The following is a 20,739-nucleotide window of genomic DNA, read 5'->3' as shown; positions in this document are numbered from 1 at the left end:
TTTTCTTTTTTTGGGGGCCGGGGGCAGGGGGGTGGTGCCATGCTGCACAGCTCACAGGACCTTATTACTCCAACCAGGAATCGAAGCTGCACCCTTAGCAGTGAAAGCTCAGAGTCCTAACCACTGGGAATTCTTAGGATGGCATTCTTTGAGGGTAGAACCCATTAAATGTCAGTGTTCTACACTGGTTCCCTTGGGTTATGTTTTGCCAAAGAAGAATGTTTCAACTTGAGTAAGGCAACAAGCATTCTGGGAGCAAAGACGACAAACCAGGCTTGTGATTGCACCATTCAACACACAGACTTTCTTTCAATTTCCCATTTTCACTAAGACCCTTCACCCCTGCCCCACCTCCCACCAGCTATGCCAACTTCTCTGGTTCTACCCTCTTCAAATAATGAACATTCAGTTTTTTGCTGGCTATACTAGATGGAGAAGGACAATTTAGCTGTGAACAAAACAAAATCCCTGTTCTCAAGGCGCAGACATTACAGTGGGGAGATGGAGGCTTTTTTCCCCTAAGTAAATTTCTTATATATATGTGATATCAAGTGCTAAGAAGAGAGGATGAGGTAGCAGGAAAGCCAGTCATGCAGCTATCTAGAAGAAGAAAACTACAGGCAGCAGAAAGAGCATGTTCTGAGATAACTGCTTTGCTTGGCATGTTCACAGAAAAACAGATCAGTAAGAGACAGTATGAAAGGATTTGCTTAAACATCCCTCAATTTGACTTGAATTCTTCTAAAATTTGTCTTTACTAAGTATATCAAAGTAAACCTCATGTAAACACCTATTTTATCATTTTTTGCAGCTTCCAGGATTTTAGTTCCCTGAACAAGCATCGAACCCATGCCCCCTACATTGCGAGCATAACCACTGGACTGCAGGGAAGTCCCTAAAGGTCTATTTTCAAAAAGCAATGTTGAGGGAAAAAAAAAAGGCAATGTCAAACTTCCCCAGCGGTCCAGAGGTTAAACATCCACCTGCTGTGACTTCCTTGTTGGTCCAGGGTCAAGAATCCGCCTTGCAATGCAGGGGACACAGGTTCTATCCCTGGTCAGGGAACTAAGATTCCCACATGCCGGAGCAACCAAGCTGAACCCTTGAGCTCTGGAGCCTGCGCGCCACAACTACAAAGCCTGAGCACCAAAACCAGAGAGTCTGTTTACTGCAATGAAGATCTCATGTGCTGCAATTAAGACCTAACACAGCCAAACAAATAAATAATTGGGAAAAAAATTCCCAGAGACACGGGTTCAATCCCTGGACCGCTTCATGTCAAAAAGTATTCTGCCCATGTTTTCCTGTAAGTGTTTCCCTCACCTCTTTTATAATCTTCCCTCTCTTTTGCTCTCAAAGTATGTGTTCCCCTAAGCATACTATAAAAATTGAAATACGTAACAATTATTTGTCTTCCTCCTTCCCTTGGTCACAATGGATGAAGTATCTCTGCTGCTATCAATGGTCAAACTCTGAACTACTGACTTGGATCACTTCTCCCACCTATCTTCTCAAACATGTTGCTTCTTAAATTATCTTCACGCTCTCCTTATCAGTTTCTCTTAGTATATTAGATTACTTCCATTACCCTTCAAATATGTAAAAATATCTTTTATATAACAATTTATAATATACATACTATATCTTAGCTTAACTTATAAAACAAACAAAGGACAATCATAAGCTACGTTGAGGATTTAGATTTTGTTTCAAGTATAACAGAAAGACAATGAAGCTGTCTAAGCTTATCTCTACTCCACAGCCTCCTTGTTGTTCAGTTACTAAGTTGTGTCCACCTCTTTCTGACCTCATGGACTGCAGCACACCAGGCTCCTTTGTCCTCCACTATCTCCCGGAGTTTGCTCAAATACATGTCCACTGAGTCGGTGATGCTATCTAAGCATCCTGCCTTTGCTGCCCCCTTTCTCCTTTTGCCTTCCATCTTTCCCAGCATTAGAGTCTTTTCCAGTGAATCGGCTCTTTGCATCAGGTGGCCAAAGTACTAGAGCTTCAGCTTTACCATCAGTCCTTTCAATGAATAGTCAGGGCTGATTTGCTTTAGGATTTCCTTAGGTTTGATCTCCTTGCAGTCCAAGGGATTCTCAAGAGGCTTCTCCAGCACCACAATTTGAAAGCATCAACTCTTCAGCTCTCAGCCTTTTTATGGTCCAACTCTCACATCTGTACATGACTACTGAAAAACCATAGCTTTGACTGTACGGACCATTATTGGCAAGGTGATGTCACTGCTTTATAATACGCTGTCTAGGTCTGTCACTGTTTTCCTCCAAGGAGCAAGTGTCTTTTAATTTTATGGCTGAAGTCCCTGTCCACAGTGATTTTCTATATCCTCCATTTACCCTTAAATTTGGATTATCACTGCTCTGAAATTCTCCCAAAGTCACAATCGCTTTGTTTATAAATCCAACTGGTCATGTTCTGATTCATCTTTCTGATCTACTCTTCACTGTATCCCAAGTAATGACGACTTTCTCCTTGAAAGGCTGTCTCTTCTTGTCCTTTTTCTAACATATCACATCCATCTAGTTTTGTTGTGTGTTCCAGTTCAGCTCATTTCAGCTTCAGGACCTGAGTGTATGTAGTTTTTTCGTCTGTCTGGAATGCTGCCCCAACTCTCTACCCGACTCAAAGCCTTCAACCTAACTGAAGCCCACTAACTAATCTGGGCAAATTTAAACATCCCTGACTGAAACGTATTCCCAGACCCTCCAAATAAGTTTATTTCCCCCAATGATGCTTCCACAGCATTCTTCCATGGCATACAATCACATTTGTGATACTCATTCAATGTCTTTTTCTTTCTAGATTATAAATTCCTTCACAGTAAGGCTCAGGTCTACCGATACATAGAGATACAGTACACATGGAGGTATGATACACACCTAATCCACTGTTTAATAAATAAAAAAGCATCACAGTCCTTACCCTCCCTACCCAGAGTCCTAAACCTAGCTTAGGTCTCCCGCATTGTAGGCAGATGCTTTACCGTCTGAGCCACAAGCAAAGTCTCATAACAACTGGGAAGTTGTATAATAAAACACTTGGGTTAAAGCCTGATAGAACTGAATTAAAGATCTGGCCTAGTTACTCATTAGGGAACTTTGAGCATGTTCCTTAACCTCTCTAAGCCTCATGCACAAATAATCACACATACCTTGCTATAAAGATTAACTATCCTCTTCATTTACACTGTTATGTTACAATATAATTATCTTCCCTTTAGAATAATGTTTTTCAAACTTCAGAATGCCTTGCACCAGCTTATTTTTTTTAAAGAAAAAAAAAATCATCAGAGTGCATTGCAGAAATACACACAGAATCTGACTACTAGATTATTGAACTGCAATGTTACATGTACATCCGATTATGGCTAGTGGCTAAGTCACTTCAGTCGTGTCTGACTCTGTGTGACCCCACAGACGGCAGCCCACCAGGCTCTCCCGTCCCTGGGATTCTCCAGGCAAGAACACTGGAGTGGGGTGCCATTGCCTTCTCCGTCCTATTATGGGCTGCAGTCAAAAAAATGGAAAAACACTGCTACACATAAATTAATTATTATTGGAATAGTAAATTCACTGAGAACAGGGTCCCTGGTTTCATTCACTACTATGTCCCTAGGATCTGAAAGTGTCTAGTATACACAATAGCACAATAAATGTTGAAAGACTGAGTGATCTATCTGGTCCCAACTTAACTTTCCAAAGGTACTAATCCAACAGTATTCCTTATTGTCATTTACAGAGGACAACACATGCTCATGCCTGAGCCTGTGCTCATGATATTCTCTCAGAATAACAAAAATTTCCTCCTGTTCTCAACTCACGCCTTTTTACTACTTTGCACTTTCTTATATAAAACTGTAATGAGATGCATAAAGTCTACAAGTGTAAGAGAAAAATGATATATTAAATGTGAATAAGCAGTACATGAAAAAGTACAGTTCTACATCATACATTTTAAGCTTTAGTTCAGTTATGAGATACATTTATCTAAGAATTCAATATACCATCTTAACATTTAAAAGCTCTTTTGGAGGATGACTTAAAATTACTTTTTAATAAAATTAAAAATGAGAAATACTCAATTAAAAATGAGAAATCTGATCTATTACCTTAATCTCTTTATAGGCATTTATACTGACAGAGGTACCAAAATCATATCATTTATTATTCTTTTCATAAATAGAACATATAAAAATCTGAAGTCATCACTAAGGACTGAAATCAGGAGTTTGAGTACTACAAATCAACTACCTTGGCAATCCTTAAGTCATTCTGTGCCTCATCCACAGATAGGCTAATCTAAAGACTCAAAGTGTTTGGAAAAAAAGAGACACTCATAACCACTGGCTTTGGCAACTGTTTTCAGAGGCTGAGCAAAATGTTTATACAGATTGACCTTTTTAAAGTTTCCATATATTAAGCACTTGCTACGTTCCAGAAACTGGACTTTATTCATTTACATAAATGTTTGCACCATCTTCATATTTTTGGGAAAAAAAATTATCATTTGGCTGGAATTATTTTCTTCCCCCTCTTGCTGTTTTTCAAGAAATTTTTTAAAATCCTATATTTTACGCGGTATTATTTGCTGGCATACCACAGAAGGGTCTCTTCTCTCTCTTCTTTTATTTACATTATTACCCAAGATTGATACATAGTTTCCTGTGCTATATAGTAAGAACCTTACTGTTTATCTATTTTATACATCTACTAATCTTTCCCTTGAAAAAAAGCCACACATACTTTCTATCATTTGATTTATAAGATTCTTTTTCGTATTCAATTATAGGTAAGTAAAATCACTTCCAAATATCATGACACTAAAAAAATTCCGCTTTTCAATTCTCACTTCAAATATCTCATACTACCTACTAATTAGCCATCTTTGGTAACCCCTAATTATTCCAGAGTTCACAATCTTGAGAACTTGTCTTCTTTAGCAGAACTCCTTTCATTAACATTATCCCCACCAGCGGCCAAACAGTGGAAAAGTTCCAACTTCTGCAACTTTAGAGTGGGGGGAGGGGAAGAAGACACCTGACAGTCTTTGCTTGTTTTTCCATCCATTTACTAGCTCTCAGAACCCAAAATACTCGAGTTCCAATGCTTTTTCAGGCTTCAACCTTCACAACCGTAAAAAAGTGTTAAGTATTTCTGAACAGGAATGTTAAAGGTAATATTTTAGTTGGCATAAATATAGTACATAATACTAACTGAAGATGTGATTTTTAGAACGAGAAAAACAGCAGTGTTGGTCTCTGGCTACAAAAGATAAACACTGGTTTTTCTGCTTCCATCCTAGCCTGCCAAAAGCTTTAACTGATCCTTGGGGTGCTGTGACTCAAGAGTCCTAGAGTGTGTCTTCAGTCAGAACGCGAAACGCGCCCTACAAGGCGCCTAAAAGTTTTACCCAATTTATATCATATTTCTCCCAAACCTCTGGGTCCCTTCCACTTCCAGTCGTTCCAGCCACACTGGTTCCCAGCTCTCGCGAAACCATGGGCTTTAGACTTATCCCCAAAGCGCTTCCTAAATCCAAGTTGAGGCCCACAATTCCCCGCCCGTCCTAAGGCGCCGGGAGAGAAACGAATGGTCTAAGAAAAGAAACCTCGCACTGCTCCACCCAACAGGTGGGAATGAGAAGGGATGGACAGCTGGGCCGCGAGGCCAAGTCAGGCCTCAAAACAGGGCGGGAGAGGGAGGCCGCAGCCCCAGCGCGGCCTGAAACGAGGAAGGCCCCTTCCAGACCAGCGTATCAGAACGCCCCCCCACCCCCTACCCCCCACCCCCGGCTAATTCCAAGGCGCCCGCCCCAGCTGACCTGACGATGGATGCCACTGAATTCCATGAGCCACAGTCTGGGCCAGCTGAGTCGAAGATGGCACTTTAACACTCTCCGTCCCCACAAACACAGCAGTCGCCAGCAGCACCACAGCCTCCTGCTCGAGAGCGCGGCGCGCATGCGTCGGAGCCCCCGGAGGCGAGGGAGTCACGTGGCTGCGCAGCACGCAGGTCTCGCCCTCCGCGAGAGGTAGACCGGGCAGGCCCCGCCCCGCTGCCTGGAGAGCCCGGCCGCTGTTCCTACGCGGCGTTCCCTCTACTTGGACTTCCCAAACAAAAAGCGGGTCCTTAGGGCTTTTCGTACCTCAGATCTTAAAACACAGACAGCGCCCCGCCCCGCCAAAGAAAAATGCTGTTACTCTTTTTTGGGCAAACAACTGCCTAAAATTCACCCCTCTACCTAAAAATGGACAGAAATTCAGCCTTAAACTCATAAATCTCATGATGATATTTGGACTCTGGAGAAGGAAATGATAACCCTTTCCAGTATTCTTGCCTGGAAAATCCCATGCACAGAGGAGCCTTTTGGGCTGCAGTCCAGGGGGTTGCGAAAGAGTTGGACGCAACTTAATGATTAAACAACAATAAGCATCAATTTAAAAATGTCCTTTCTGTTCATGCCAGCTGGATATTTTTTTCCCTTTTCTCTATCTTCCCTTTCCTCTTATCCTCTTGGTCATAGACTTAGTAAATTAAAACTGCAATTTAAATTCAGAACTCTCCCCAGAATTCCCTGGCAGTCCAGTGGTTAGGACTCTGCACTTTCACTGCTGAAGGCCTGGTTCAATTCCTGCTGAGGGAACTTATATCCCACAAACCTGGCAGTGGCAAATAAATGAATGAATGAATGAATTCAGAACTCTGCCTTCAGAGTCAACTTCTCTCACAGGGGTCCGAAAGCATTACATTTATCTCTCTTCCCCACCAACTGCTTTTCCTCGGAGTATTCTCCGTTTCAGTTAATGGTATCACCATCCACGTCTCTGGAGTGAGAAACTTATATTACTTTGACTCCTTTATGTTCCAAATCTAAGTATGTCATCAGTTTAGTCAAGGCTGCCTTGAGAGTACCTTTCAGACCTATTCTTTCAATTCTCAGTGCTTCTATTCTTTAGACCTTCACTGTCTAGAATCTGGGTCTGAGCCCTGCCTTGGAAGTAGATCACTACCCTCTTTCCTGTTGAAACTTGCGGTAACCTCCCAATCTTTTAACACATTGAAAAGGCGTACCTTATCAATCCACTAGGCTGGAACATTGGATGAAATCCATTTGCCACAGGATGCCTTCGGATGGGTGTTTCCGACCAGCTATCTGTCTTCTATTGGTTAACTTTTCAAATTTATTCAGCACAACCCTTGAAAACATCGCTCAATATACTTCAAACATACCTAACATTCAACATTTTATTCAAGTACTATTTATTCAGTGCCCAGTATAGGCCAAGGCACCCAGGATACACAGAGGTGAACAGCACATTCAAGACTGGGTCATAATTTGGTACCACACCATTGCCTTAATTTTACATAGCACTGAATCAAACATTCTATGCTCCAGTATTTAAACAGAAAGAAAAAAAAGACTATTTTGCTAAACCTACAATTCACTTTAATCCCTTGAAATCTATGTTTACCCCATTGTTGCCCACAGAAGAGTTTAAGTATGAATTAAGAGTTTAGGTACTCTTTCACAGTACACATTATGAGACTTTAATTAATGTTGATACAGTATTTAAAATGATTTCCCCTTCATTTGATCTATTTAACCTAACCAGCAACAAAGTAAGTAGGATTAGCTTATCCTGGCAATAAAGATTTCTATAGGTTTCTGCCCATCTTTCCTCAACTTCATTTGCTGCTGGGAAAATTAACTTTAGGTAGAATTTGAGTTTACAAATGCTTTCTCATACAAAATCCCATGTTAATTTTGTACCTCACCCCAACTGCAGGATACACATAAAGTTTAACAAGTAAAACTGGGTTTCAAATCCATGCTTTCTAAATCAAAGTCTTAATGCTGTTTATAATTTGTTGCTTCCATTTCTTCTCATCTTCCTTCTAGTCATATCACTACCTAAGCACTTTGATTTTCTCTACTTTGTCTCTTTTTCTTTACCTTACCTTTAATTTCAGATTTTATGCAATTTAAATTTTATTACACAGGCAATACATGTTGCTCATTTCTGAAAAAAATAAAAATTGCAGAATAGTACACTGAAAAAATTAACTTTTTATCCAGAGATTACCATTATTCTCATATTGGTGTATACAATTCCAGTTCTGTCTTGTGTGTGTCTATTTAATAAATAGAGACACTGTATGTATGTAATCAGGCTTTTCCCTTTAATATATTGTGAACACTGTCCTGCGGTTAACATTTTAAATAAATATATGCTATGGATTCTGTTGGGTAAATATGCCATTTAAATTCTTTTATTTTTTCATTTGCAGTGCTGGTGGGGTTCGACTTTATCACTATCACAGCTTGTAAAAAAAGTTCCTTTACTTCATTTACACCTTTAGCTTTTCTTTAGTTCTATCAGTTCCATCAGTCTCCAATTGTTTTTGACTTCCAGATTGGTAACAGTTCTTGGCAATAGAATGCTAGACTTCTGCATGCTCAGTATCAACAAGTTGCTAATATAGAGAAAAATATTTAAAGTGTGGGACTCTGTTATGGCTATTTTATTTATAACAAAAACACACAGATTGCATGAAGTTTCCACATTATTAATAGTCATACTTACTGTACTTTTTTCAATGCAAAATTCAAAGTCTTATCTACTGAAAATAATGGATGACTAAGTTTATGCATATAGTAGTGCTCTTCTTTGGCCTCAAATCTAAAATTTACCTTCAATAGACCCAACAATCAGTGTAACTTTAGTAGGCACATTTGTAATGAAACAAGGGCAATGGTCAAAATTAATAAAATTTAGAATCTGTAACTATTTTAATATTAAGTATCATAAAGGGTGAAGCAAAATTTAATGGTGATTTCAGAGTTACAAGGGAAGTCAAAAGTCTAGGCCAGGTGCTCTGGCAAACTACGTCAGAGGCCCAGGCTAAGAACTTTTTTATATTTCTAAAGGATTGTTTAAAAAAAAAAAGAGCAAAACAAAGAATATGCCACAATCTGTGTGGCTTACAAAGCCAAAAATATTTATTTTCTGGTGCTTTACAGAAAATGTTTGCTAACTTTTGACCTAAATAATAGGCATATAATAAAATATATTTAGAAGAAAATGAATTTTAGATGTATGTAATTATAAAAGTGTATATAAATACAGGAAAAGTAGCCACATGTTTACTCTCCTTTCAGATTAGCTTCAAACTTTTTTTTTACTGTTGTGCTCAGAAATTACAGATAAAGAACAATTTAAAAAGTAGCCAAATACATTACAAATGTATACATTTGTTAATGACACAAGAAGTGAAAAAGAATGAAGACAGTCTACAATTGTAATAAAGTGATCTTAAACCACAACATAAAATCACAGAATTTTAGAGCAAAATGGAACCTGAAAAATCATCTAGTCTAGTCTTCACAGGTCAGAGATGAGAAAACTGAGGCCTGTATCTGGCAAGTGGCTTGTGCAAGTTCACACAGAGAATTTTCCGTAAAACTGTAACTATAACCCAGGTCTACTGTTAGATCAATAGAGATAGGTCAAAATTGCATCAAGTATAACAGGTGAAGGTGATAAGTCAATACCTGTATAGATCAATACCTAATATATATATTTCCCATTTTAATATACATTGAAGTTGGAAAAATAGGACACCTCTCACACATCTACAGAAATAAATCCTTTTATTATATAACATTCCTTTTCTTTTTTAAGATGCATACAGTACTTGTAGCCCAAGAATTCTGAGAAAAGCTAGAGAAGACCTGGCACTATACTTGAGAATTATACAACTGGGCAGCAAAATAACACCTTTATAAATGTCAGGACATATAGAAATAAAATTTAGTGTTTGCACACAAAAATAGGGAAGTTACATTCAACACGTTTTCTTAAACGTGCATTTAATGTTTAAATGTTTTCTAAAACTTTGGTCATCATGCTTTATTATAACTTGTAAAATTTCACAATTATGTAGATGATTAAACCCAACTGGTGAGCAAATATTTCACTTAACACAGCAGCAAAAGCAAGCTAATACTGCACAATCATATTAGCAGACTGATTTCAGAAATACATGTTTTTCACAAATAGCACATAAAACATAGTTTGTGATAACATAGTTCAATGACTTTTCTTCCACTTCATTAAACAAGGCTGAGTAATGAGACATAGCAAAACATGATTACATAACAAAAAGTATATTTTTAATTAAAAGTCTAATCGTACATACAGGGCAACAAATTGCAGTTTCTACAGAATAGTGCAAATAAGCGGGACTTTTCTCAAAAATATTAAAATTGGATTCACTCCACATGCCTCAGATTTCATGAGCATTAGATTATATTATTTTAGATTTTTGTGTGATGGGTGCAAGTGATAGGGTTGATGTAGGACAGATGTGTACTCAAAGGCTGCAAATAAAAATAGTTATTGACTTAATTACTGGATGAGAAGCGCAGGCACTGAAAACCTAACTTTAACAAACTTCCATTTGTCATCATGTAAACAGTTTTGTTCATCATATTTCATCAAAGACTCATAATTCATTTTAAATTGTCATATCAAGCAATTCTTCTAAACTCTTTTTTATATGTGATGGTTGAGATGCAGCCTGATTTAACAGATTCTGACCCATCTGTGTAAAAAGTGCTTTTGATAATTTAGCTGTGGCTGTTCGTATATTTCCTCCAGCTCCAGGCAAAGAGCCACTATTTGTCATGTTCCCTAAGAGATGCCATAAAACAACCAACACTTTCTGTTCTGTTGCATGGGGCTTCCTTTGATAAAGTTCCATAACAATATCTGAAACACAAAAATAGTAAACAGTGAGGTTTAAAAAAAAAAAAAAATCAAGTTCTTACAATTAAAAAGCATATAAAATAAACTAGGCTTCTTCCCTGACATTTGTGCTAAAATGTTCAGCATCTTAAAAAAAGTAAGGCCAGAAACTTTGCTCCCAAAGATTGGGATCTTCAAGTATTAGAAATCTATATATGACAGGCAAAAGCAGTAAAAATAGAAATCAAACCAAAAATTCATCTCAATGTTTTCCAAATGTAGTTTAATCAAGACATATACATTTTAAACTCCTGGACCTTTCATTAAACACAATTTGAAACAGCAGTTTTCTGTATGTACCAATATTTGATTTTAATATCTTTTATTGATCCTATTTATTTCTCCTAACAAGACTTTTTTACTGGGGGGGAAAAGGAATAAAATTCTTTTGAAGAAAATTTTTGGGGTAAAAGTCTTAAAAGGTCTTTTTACAGATCATTATACAATTTATTTCTACTTCATAGATAATGATATTGAACTTGGTAGCTATCCTAAAATTGAGTTGAAATGCCCATCAGCGTACCCTTAATCAATCAACTATTTCTTAAGAAATAACAATTTAAAAATTTTTACCAGCAAGCTTTTCAGTCATATCCTGTTTTGCCTTTCCATTTAAAAACTGGGCTTTTGTGCAAAATGGCTGTAGAAGTAAGTAATTATCTAAACAAAAAGAATAACACAGAGACACATTTTTAAGCAGTTATAAAGATCTTATTTATTTTCCATTACATAGCATTAAAAGGAAAAAAATCATGTAAATGAATGAAAATGTGTTAGAAAGATTTAATCTACATAGTTAACAACTTTAAAAAATTCTCTATAAACCTTAATACAGTAATATTCTTAAAGCAAATAAAAAGTAAAAATACCTCACAGAATATTAAAGGAGCTATCATATGGTATAAAAAAGAAAAAGACCTACCTATCTCCTAGGCATCTTATTCCAAATGATAGTATATAGGTTTATCAAAAAAGAAAAAGAAATAAAGAATTGAAATTTTGGGATAGTTTTTACCTTCACTGATTTTTTTTCAAATTTTTAATTTTATAGTTTCACAGGAAATATCAAAGATAGTACAGAGAGGCCTTGTGTACTTTCACCCAAATTACATCTTTCATAATTATAGTATACATCAAAACAAGGAATCTGGCATTAGTACAGTATGTGTATACAGTTCTATGCCATTTTATCACGTGCAGATCTGTGAAACTATCACTACAGTTAAGAGACAGAACTACTGTATCAGCACAAAGACCTATAGCTACACATATACTGACTCCTCCTAAACTGCTTTTAAACCCTGATAGCCACTAATTTGCTTTCCATCTCTGCAAATGTGTCATTTTGAAAAAGTTATACACATGGAATTCTACAGCAGGCAACCTTTTGGGGTTGGCTTTTTTCTCTCAGCATTAATGACCTTGATATCCATCCAAAATGTTGCATGTGTCTATAACCCATTCCTTTCTACTGCTAAGTATTTTATGGTATGGATATACCAAGTTTTTTCACCATTAACCCACTAAACTATACTTAGGCAATTGACAGTCTGGGGCTATTACAAACAAAGCTGCTATGAACAATCATGTACAGGTTTTTGCATGAACATAATATTTTACTGCTCTGGAATAAAGGCCTAGGAAAACAACTGATAGGTAAGTGCATGCTTAGTTTTTTTAAGAAACAGCCCAACAGTTTTCTAAAGTGGCTATGATTTTTTATTTACATTCTCACCAGCAATGTATCAGATCCAATTTCTCTGCACCTTGTTAGCATTTGGTGTTGTCACTGTTTTTAATTTTAGCTGTTCTAATACTTGCTATGAACTGAATGTTTGCATGCCCCACCCAAACTTATACCTTGAAACCCAATCCCCAGTGTGTTGGTGTTTGAAAATGGGCCTTTGGGGGAGGAAATTAGGTCACGAAGGTGGAGCCTTCATCAATGAGATTAGTGCCTTCATAAAAGAGGCTCCAAGAGCTCCCGTCCCTTCCACCATGTGAGAACACAGCCAGAAGATGGCCACTTATAAACCAGGAAGAGGGCCCTCATCCAACAACAAATTTGTTGATGCTATGATCATGAACTTCCCAGGCTTCAAGAACTGTGAGAAATAAGTATGTGTTGTTTTTAAGTCATCCAAGCTGTGGTAGTTTGTTATAACTACCCAAACAGACTAATATACTTGCGTAACGATCATGGTCTTAATTTGTATTTATGTTTCCTTAGTGACTGGTAATGTTACACGTCTTTTCATGTGTTTATTTTCCATCCATATAAATATTTCCTTCATGTCCTTTGCCCATTTCTAAATAGGGTTTTGTTTTTTTTTTAATGTTGAGTTTTAAGAATTCTTTCTTTCTCTCTCTCTCTTTCTCTTAGCTGCACTATGTGGCTTGTGGGATCTTAGTTTCCCAACCAGGGATCAAACTTGGACTCCTTGCAGTGGAAGTGCCAGCAAATTCCCACAAGTTCTTTATATATTCTGAAAGTCAAAGTTGCTCAGTTGTGTCCAACTCTTTGTGACCCCATGGATTGTAGCCTGCCATGCTCCTCTGTCCATGGAATTCTCCAGGCAAGACTACTGGAGTGGGTAGCCATTTCCTTCTCCAGGGATCTTCCTGACCCAGGAATCGAGCTGGGGTCTCCTGCATTGCAGGCGGATTTTTTTTTATCAGCTGAGCTACCAGGGAAACCCCTTATATATTCTAGATAAGCATATGTATTAGATACGTGGTTTGCAACTATTTTCTGCAAATCTGTAGTTTGTCTAGAAGGATAGCTGGAATGATGGCATCATAGATGACGACTTGTCCAGTTAGTTACGAGCTAAACTACAGACACATGGTTCTAGGATGGAGACCTCATAGCATCCTAAACAGGTGCTGAAGCAACCTAAACTTGAACTGTCTACTAAATTCTAGAAAAGAGAGTCCAGGGTGGGACACTTAAAAACTACATTTATTTCACTATCTATTTGGACTTATTTTTTAACACCAAAATAAATATCTTGACCTAAAAAAAATAAAAAGTCTTTTGCAAAGTAAATGTGAAGTAAACGTGATAACCACTATGTTACAGAAATGCGATGCAAAGGAAATATTTTAAATTTTGATGAAGTTCAATTTATGGACTTTATATAGATCATACTTTTAATGCCATGCTAACAACTCTTCACCAAGCCTAAGTTCTAAGGATTTTCTCATATATTCTGTAAGTTATACAGTTAAATCTTCCATTGAAATCTATGATCCATTTTGAGTTAACTTGGTATCAGATGTGGTGTTGAGGTAGGAAAATAAGAATTGAAAAGTTAAAAATAAAGGTAGAGAAAGTCAGTTTAATGGAATGGTATTTAATCACTAAAAATAATTAAAACGGCTACTGAGAAAACTTTAAAAATTTTATCGCAACATTAAGTGACAAAAACTGAATAGCTAGGATTTTGGCATTTTAGAAAATGTGTAGAATGAGAAAGCACAAAAGTAAAGCCAAAATAATCTGAATGCCCAAGTAAGATTTCTTACCTACGTGCTGACTCAGTGCCTGAACAACATTGGTGGCAGCAGCATAGATGCCTGGGTTCTTGGAATTCAGATTGTTATCTACTATTGCTGGGATTAGCATGTTGATTATAGGAGATAAGTTGTCTCTGAGCAAAGGAATCATTTTGTGCATTGTTTCTAGAGCCACCAGGTTTACTTTACTATTGGAATCATGAAGCCGAGATTTAAAAGCATCAAAGATCTGAAAGTAAATTGGTAAATGAAAGTGAACTAATGTTGATATCTATTATATTTAAATTCCTAATGGCATTACATAGTATTCATCCTACTAAAGCATAAATGTACTATTTAAAAACACACACACACATCTCATTTAACTTGGACTGAGATAACAGGAACTTCATAAAAATTTGGATGCTAGTGTCCAATCTTCTTACAGCAAAAAGAGAAGGCTTCAAAATCCACCTAAAAAGAGATCCTACTAAATTAAAGTTGAGAAATTTGGTTCAGTAAAAAAATGCTGTTTTCTGAAATGTGTAGGTTAGTTTAGCTAACTTTAAGAACTTAAAGGTTTCTATTCTTATCTCTATTTGTAACAGAAGTAGACATGTAGGTTTTACTACAGAGATTTGACCTAGTTTCAGATTTAAGTTTTTATTAGTACCTCTTAACCTGAGTACTTAAACAATAGAGCCTTCCTCTTCTAATTCTTAGCTTTTGTAAATTCAAGATATAATGAAGTAAATGCTGAGCAATTTAACTATGTCAGGTGAGGAAAGAGCTATTCTGTGAGAATGAGACTATTAACTAATAATCTGTGATATACATCATATTTAAGTGTTAGTATTAGTCACTCAGTCGTGTCTGACTCTTTGCAACCCCATGGGCTGTAGCCTGCCAGGCTTCTCAGTCCATGGAACTCTTCAGGCAAGAATAATGGAGTAGGTTACCAGTAGAATTTAATGACTAAATTACTAATTGAATTGACTGAACCAAATTCTGAGGAATCATAAGTAATCTATGCTCTGGTACCACTAACATTTATTACTGTTTCCATTTCTATTGCTTCTAGTCTTCCTATATAAGTTATAAAATATACAAATGCATATTTATAAATATATATTAACATAATATATAAAATTAGCACAAGCAGACTTCTAATTTACATATGAAACTTTCATTATGTATTCCTAAGTAATATCAAGTCAGGCTGGATGAAGCACAAGTTGGAATCAAGATTGCTGGGAGAAATATCAATAACCTCAGATACACAGATGATACCACCCTTATGGCAGAAAGTGAAGAGGAACTAAAGAGACTCTTGATGAAGGTGAAAGAGGAGCATGAAAAAGCTGGCTAAAACTCAACATGCAAAAAACAAGATCATGGCATTCGGTCCCATCACTTCATGGCAAATAGATGAGGAAACAATAGAAACAGTGAGAGACTTTATTTTTGGGGGTTCCAAAACCACTACAGATAGTAACTGCAACCATGAAATTAAAAGATGCTTGTTCCTTGGAAGAAAAGCTATGACCAACCTAAAGAGCTTATTAAAAAGCAGAGACATGACTTTGGTGACAAAAGTCCATCTAGTCAAAGCTATGATTTTTTCCAGTAGTCATGTATGGATGTGAGAGCTGGACCATAAAGAAAGCTGAACACCGAAGAATTGATGCTTTTGAACTGTGGTGTTGGAGAAGACTCTTGAGATCCAACTAGTCAATCTAAAGGAACTCAGTCCTGAATATTCATTGGAAAGACTGATGCTGAAGCTGAAACTCCAATACTTTGGCCACCTGATGCAGAGAACTGACTCATTGGAAAAGACCCTGATGCTGGGAAAGATGGAAGGCAGGAGGAGAAGGGGACGACAGAGGATGAGATGGTTGGATGGCATCATCAACTCGATGGACATAAGTTTGAGCAAGCTCTGGGAGTTGGTGATGGACAGGGAAGCCTGGAGTGCTGCAGTCCACGGGGCTGCAGAGAGTCGGACAGAACTGAGCGACTGGACTGAACTGAATATCAAGTCTCTTAAATGCCCTGGTTTTTAAAATACTGATTGATTCACTCAATTTTTTTTTTTTTTTGGCCCCACTGCATGGCTTTTGGGGATTGCAGTTCCCCAACCAGGGACTGAACCTGGGTTATGAGCGAAGGTCTAGAATCCTAACCATTAGGCCACCAAGGGACTCTCTTACTCAACATATATATTTACTGACTGCCAGGTTCTGAGAACTCTGAGATTATAAAGCTTTCAAGGAGTCACCATCTAGTGGGAGGAATCAAAACTTTTCTCTAAGTTTTAACACTTTAAAGTAATATATATATGTAATATTAAGAAATAAGGCAATTATTATACTGATGAACTTTATTAACTATGGATTGAACATGAAAATTAATTTTGACGGTCCTTACCTTCACAATGTTTCCAACAACAAGCTCTTGATTGTTTTCTGTATCTGATAAAAGCTGCTTAATCCCATTAATACGATCACGAAAATCTTTTGCATTTAATAAACCTGTTATGACTTTAATGTACTCAGCACTTTCTAAGGAATTTCGGGGAACTGATTTTCTGGTGATTTCACGAATTTCAGTTATCTCTCTAAAGTGAAACAAAGGTAAAACAAACATAATAATTATCATGTACTCACTTTTAAAAAATTCACAAAATAACCCATAGCCACAATACTTGTGTTGGGGGTCCCTAATATCTCTGCTGGGTTTGGTAATTTGCTGGGAGGACTCATAGATTCAGCATGTAGTTTTACTCATGGTCAATGGCAACCCACTCCAGTACTTTTGCATGGAAAATCCCATGGACAGAAGAGCCTGGTAGGCTGCAGTCCATGGGGTCGCTAGAGTCGGACACGACTGAGTGACTTCACTTTCACTTTTCACTTTCATGCATTGGAGAAGGAAATGGCAACCCACTCCAGTACTTTTGCCTGGAAAATCCCAGGGACGGGGGAGCCTGGTGGGCTGCCGTCTATGGGGTCGCACAGAGTCGGACACGACTGAAGCAACTTAGCAGCAGCAGCAAGATTTATTATAGTAGAAGGATATAAAGCAAAATCAGCAAAAGGAAAAGGTGCATGGGGTCAAAGTCTGGAAGAAACTAGATGCAAGCCTCCAAGGGTCCTTTTCCAGTGGAGTCACACAGTATAAACTTAATTCCTCCTTAATTAATAAACTTAATTAATAAACTTAATTCCTCCTCCTTAATTCCTTAATTGCAACAAACTGTGACAATACATGTCAAATGTTGTCTACCAAAGAAGCTTAGAGGCGCAGTACCCAGGATTTTTAATGGGGAGTTGTGCATGATTGGTCCTTTGCCTGGGACATACCAAAATTCCCAACTTCCAGGAATAAGGCAGTTCTTCACACTGTTTGCCCAAATAACAGAGGCACAGTAAACTACTCTTACTAGTTAGAGAATGGTGGGGAATCCTCCTGAAATCCTAGTTACCCGATGCTAGCTAAAGGCGGCGAACCTCTCAAGCTGAACTTTCTATCTCTGTTCTGGAAGCAACCTAGTTCCTATAGTATTTTATTTCTCTCTAAAGAACTGTTTTAACATTTCTTGCAAAGAAAATCCAATGGCAACAAATTGCCTCATTTTTTGTCTAAGCAAGTCTTTGTTTCTCCTACACTTTTTTTTCTTCCAGCTTTATCGAGATATAACTGAAACACGGCACTGTGTAAAGTCTAAGGTATACAAAGACTTGATTTACATATTTCATGAAGTGATTATCACAATAACTTTAGTGAACATCCATTATCTCATATAGGTGCAAAATTAAAGAAATAGGAAAAAATTTTAATAAATAACTTTTATTTGTTTTGAGGACTCAGGACATACTCTCTTAACTTTTATATAAAACATACAGTAGCATTATATTCAGGGCATATAGTACTCTCCTCTGTGAACTATACTTTGAAGAGCAAGGCTCCAAAACTCTATGGATTTTTATTTTTTATAAAATTTATTATTCAAAGATATACAAACACGGAAAAAATGAAAGATACCTATGCATCTACTCATATAATTTTTAAAGTAATGTTTTAAAATACACCAAAGAGATCATAATACTTCTGAAAGATTTTTAAAAACTATATAATCAATCTATTAAATACTGCCTAATAGTTTAAACAGGTTACACCATTACATATACAATTATATTTAAAAAAATTTTAACAGTATTTCTTTTTCTGGTTGATGGTTATTGCAGGTGATTGGTTACACTCTTTTAATGCTTGTATTTCATACAGTTTTTTTCTCCCTTAATTAACCATAACTAGGTATTACTTTTATAACCAAAGGGGGGAATAAAGGCTATAAATTGAAAAAAAATTAAAGAGTTGTCCAGGACAGGCCTAATATTGACAAGTTCAATAACACTAAAGTTTTACTAAAGTTTAGTTCACATAAAAGCAAGGTGCTGTGAATAAATAATTGCCTTGTTAAATCAAATTATCTCATATTTTCTAAGTCCTTACCAACTTTCAAAACTCCATTAAACACCCCTGGAATAGTTCATGAAAATATTCAAATGAGACTACCATGAGACTAAATGAGACTATCATCAGTAGGGAGTAATGATTCTACCTTTCAGCTGAATTGAAAGCATCCCTAGAAACAGATGATGACCTTGTATTTCCAACACTGCCCGTATGAGATCGTCTTCCTTTTGCTGAAGGAGTATCTAGTGGTATCTCTCCCAAACCCTGTAAGTAAAGAGAGGCAGTACAATAAAAGTCTTAAAACTAGTAAAAGTGAAATTAACTTGGACAATGTAATTTTCATAGCAGTCATTGCTGATCTCTTATGACTGAATGCATTTTAATAATCTGCAATATTTATGCTTTAAAGGGTATCAGATATATAAATTACCTTGTAATTAGTAGTAAATTAACAAAATATGTGCCTTACACCAGCAACTGATACTGACGTGGTAAAACTGTTTAAAATGTAAAACTTCATATCTATATTTTATAACTACTCTTCTTAAAGCTTAAAATCTATATAGAAATCATGAATTTATATAGAAAATATGAATACATCATATAAACAATGAATTCCTATGCAATAACAGTATGAGAATAAACATTTAAATAAGGACTATTTAAAATTTATTTTTTTCTGATACTTGTACTTGAAATAACTCAGATATAATCAGCCTCATTTTAGTAAGATAATTTTTTACATGGTTATTTTGATAAATTCTATATGAATTAAGCTGAAATCTCATACCAATAGGAAGAAAAAATGCTCTAAAATGTTTATCACCACATATATTTGAAGTAGTATCCCTTCAAAAATGAATCTTTTACCTAAGTTGACCAGAGAGGAACAACATAAATTACCACAGAAAAATTCCACATCATTAAACTAAGTACAGTTTTGCAAAAATTAATACATAAATAGGCTACATTTTTTCTTTTGCTAAACAAAAATGTATGTTGAGCGGGTAACTATATGAAAGGGGCTTCCCTGGTGGCTCAGTGGCAAAGAATCCACCTGTCAATGCAGGAGACGCAAGTTTGACCCCTGTGTTGGGAAGGTCCTCCAGAGAGGGAAATGGCAACCCACTCCAGTATTTCTGCCTGGGAAATCTCATGGATAGAGGACCTTGGTGGACTACAGTCCATGGGGTCACAAAAGACTTGAACATGACTTAGTGACTAAACAACAATTATATGAAAAGTAGGTCTATTTGTTTTCCCATCTTAAAAGGAACTCAACTCCATTCATTTCCATTACCTTATAGGTAACAAAACGTGCAGGGAATTTTATTCTTGTTGTGTTTCCAATGCTAAAAAGAATTGATTTTCTTTATACATATATAATTTTATTTATTTATTTATTTATTGGCTGTGCTGGGTCATCAGCACTCCTTGGGCTCTTCTCTAGTTGTGGTGAGTAGGGGCTACTCTCTGGTTGTAGTGTGCGGGCTTCTCACTGTGGTGGATTCTCTTGCTGTGGAGCACAGGCTCTAGGCAAGTGGGCTTCAGTAGTTGTGGCAGGAAGGCTCAGTATTTGCAGCTCCTGGGCTCTAGAGCACAGGCTCAATGGTTGTGATGCTTGGGCTTATGAGCCTGGGCTGAGTTGCTCCGTGGCATGTGGGATCGTCCCAGAGTGGATCAGGGATTGAACCATGTCTCCTACGTTGGTAGGTGGACTCTTTACTACTGAGCCACCAGTGATGGGGAAGCCCAAGAATCAATTTTCTTTTAGAAGGGTTGACTTTACACTTTTGAAAAGGGCTCTGGCCTAATATTACTATTGATAGACTCCCCCACCCTGTATTTTGTCCTTAAGAAAAATAAAAAATAATACAACAAAAACAAAACAAAACAAAAAAATAAGGAAAAATAGCAAGTACAAAAAC

The 20,739-nt window shown here is 36.9% G+C and overlaps 2 protein-coding genes across 4 annotated transcripts in view; both read right to left on the bottom strand.

Annotated features, from left to right (window-relative positions):
• The window catches only part of PRPF39 (pre-mRNA processing factor 39), a 35,233-nt gene extending 29,250 nt beyond the window's left edge, over nucleotides 1-5,983 (bottom strand). The window contains exon 1 of the mRNA XM_055556479.1: nucleotides 5,845-5,983. The gene's annotated coding sequence lies outside the window, so the exon portion shown is untranslated. The remainder of the gene's footprint in view (nucleotides 1-5,844) is intronic.
• A 3,676-nt stretch (nucleotides 5,984-9,659) lies between these two features.
• Nucleotides 9,660-20,739, bottom strand: part of TOGARAM1 (TOG array regulator of axonemal microtubules 1) — a 78,447-nt gene continuing 67,367 nt past the window's right edge. For 2 of the 3 annotated variants that reach the window (XM_055556472.1, XM_055556471.1), the window contains 5 exons: nucleotides 18,957-19,075; nucleotides 16,760-16,949; nucleotides 14,360-14,579; nucleotides 11,405-11,491; nucleotides 9,660-10,795 (listed from right to left, as the gene is read on the bottom strand). In XM_055556472.1, coding sequence (XP_055412447.1) covers nucleotides 10,542-10,795; nucleotides 11,405-11,491; nucleotides 14,360-14,579; nucleotides 16,760-16,949; nucleotides 18,957-19,075 — 870 coding nt within the window. In that variant the 3' untranslated portion in view covers nucleotides 9,660-10,541. The remainder of the gene's footprint in view (nucleotides 10,796-11,404; nucleotides 11,492-14,359; nucleotides 14,580-16,759; nucleotides 16,950-18,956; nucleotides 19,076-20,739) is intronic. The other variant, XM_055556473.1, reaches the window with a different exon arrangement.

This window comes from Bubalus kerabau, chromosome 19 (genome assembly GCF_029407905.1).
Source record: "Bubalus kerabau isolate K-KA32 ecotype Philippines breed swamp buffalo chromosome 19, PCC_UOA_SB_1v2, whole genome shotgun sequence".
In the NCBI taxonomy this organism is placed as follows: Eukaryota; Metazoa; Chordata; class Mammalia; order Artiodactyla; family Bovidae; genus Bubalus; species Bubalus kerabau.
This window is presented reverse-complemented; position numbering and strand designations above follow the sequence as displayed.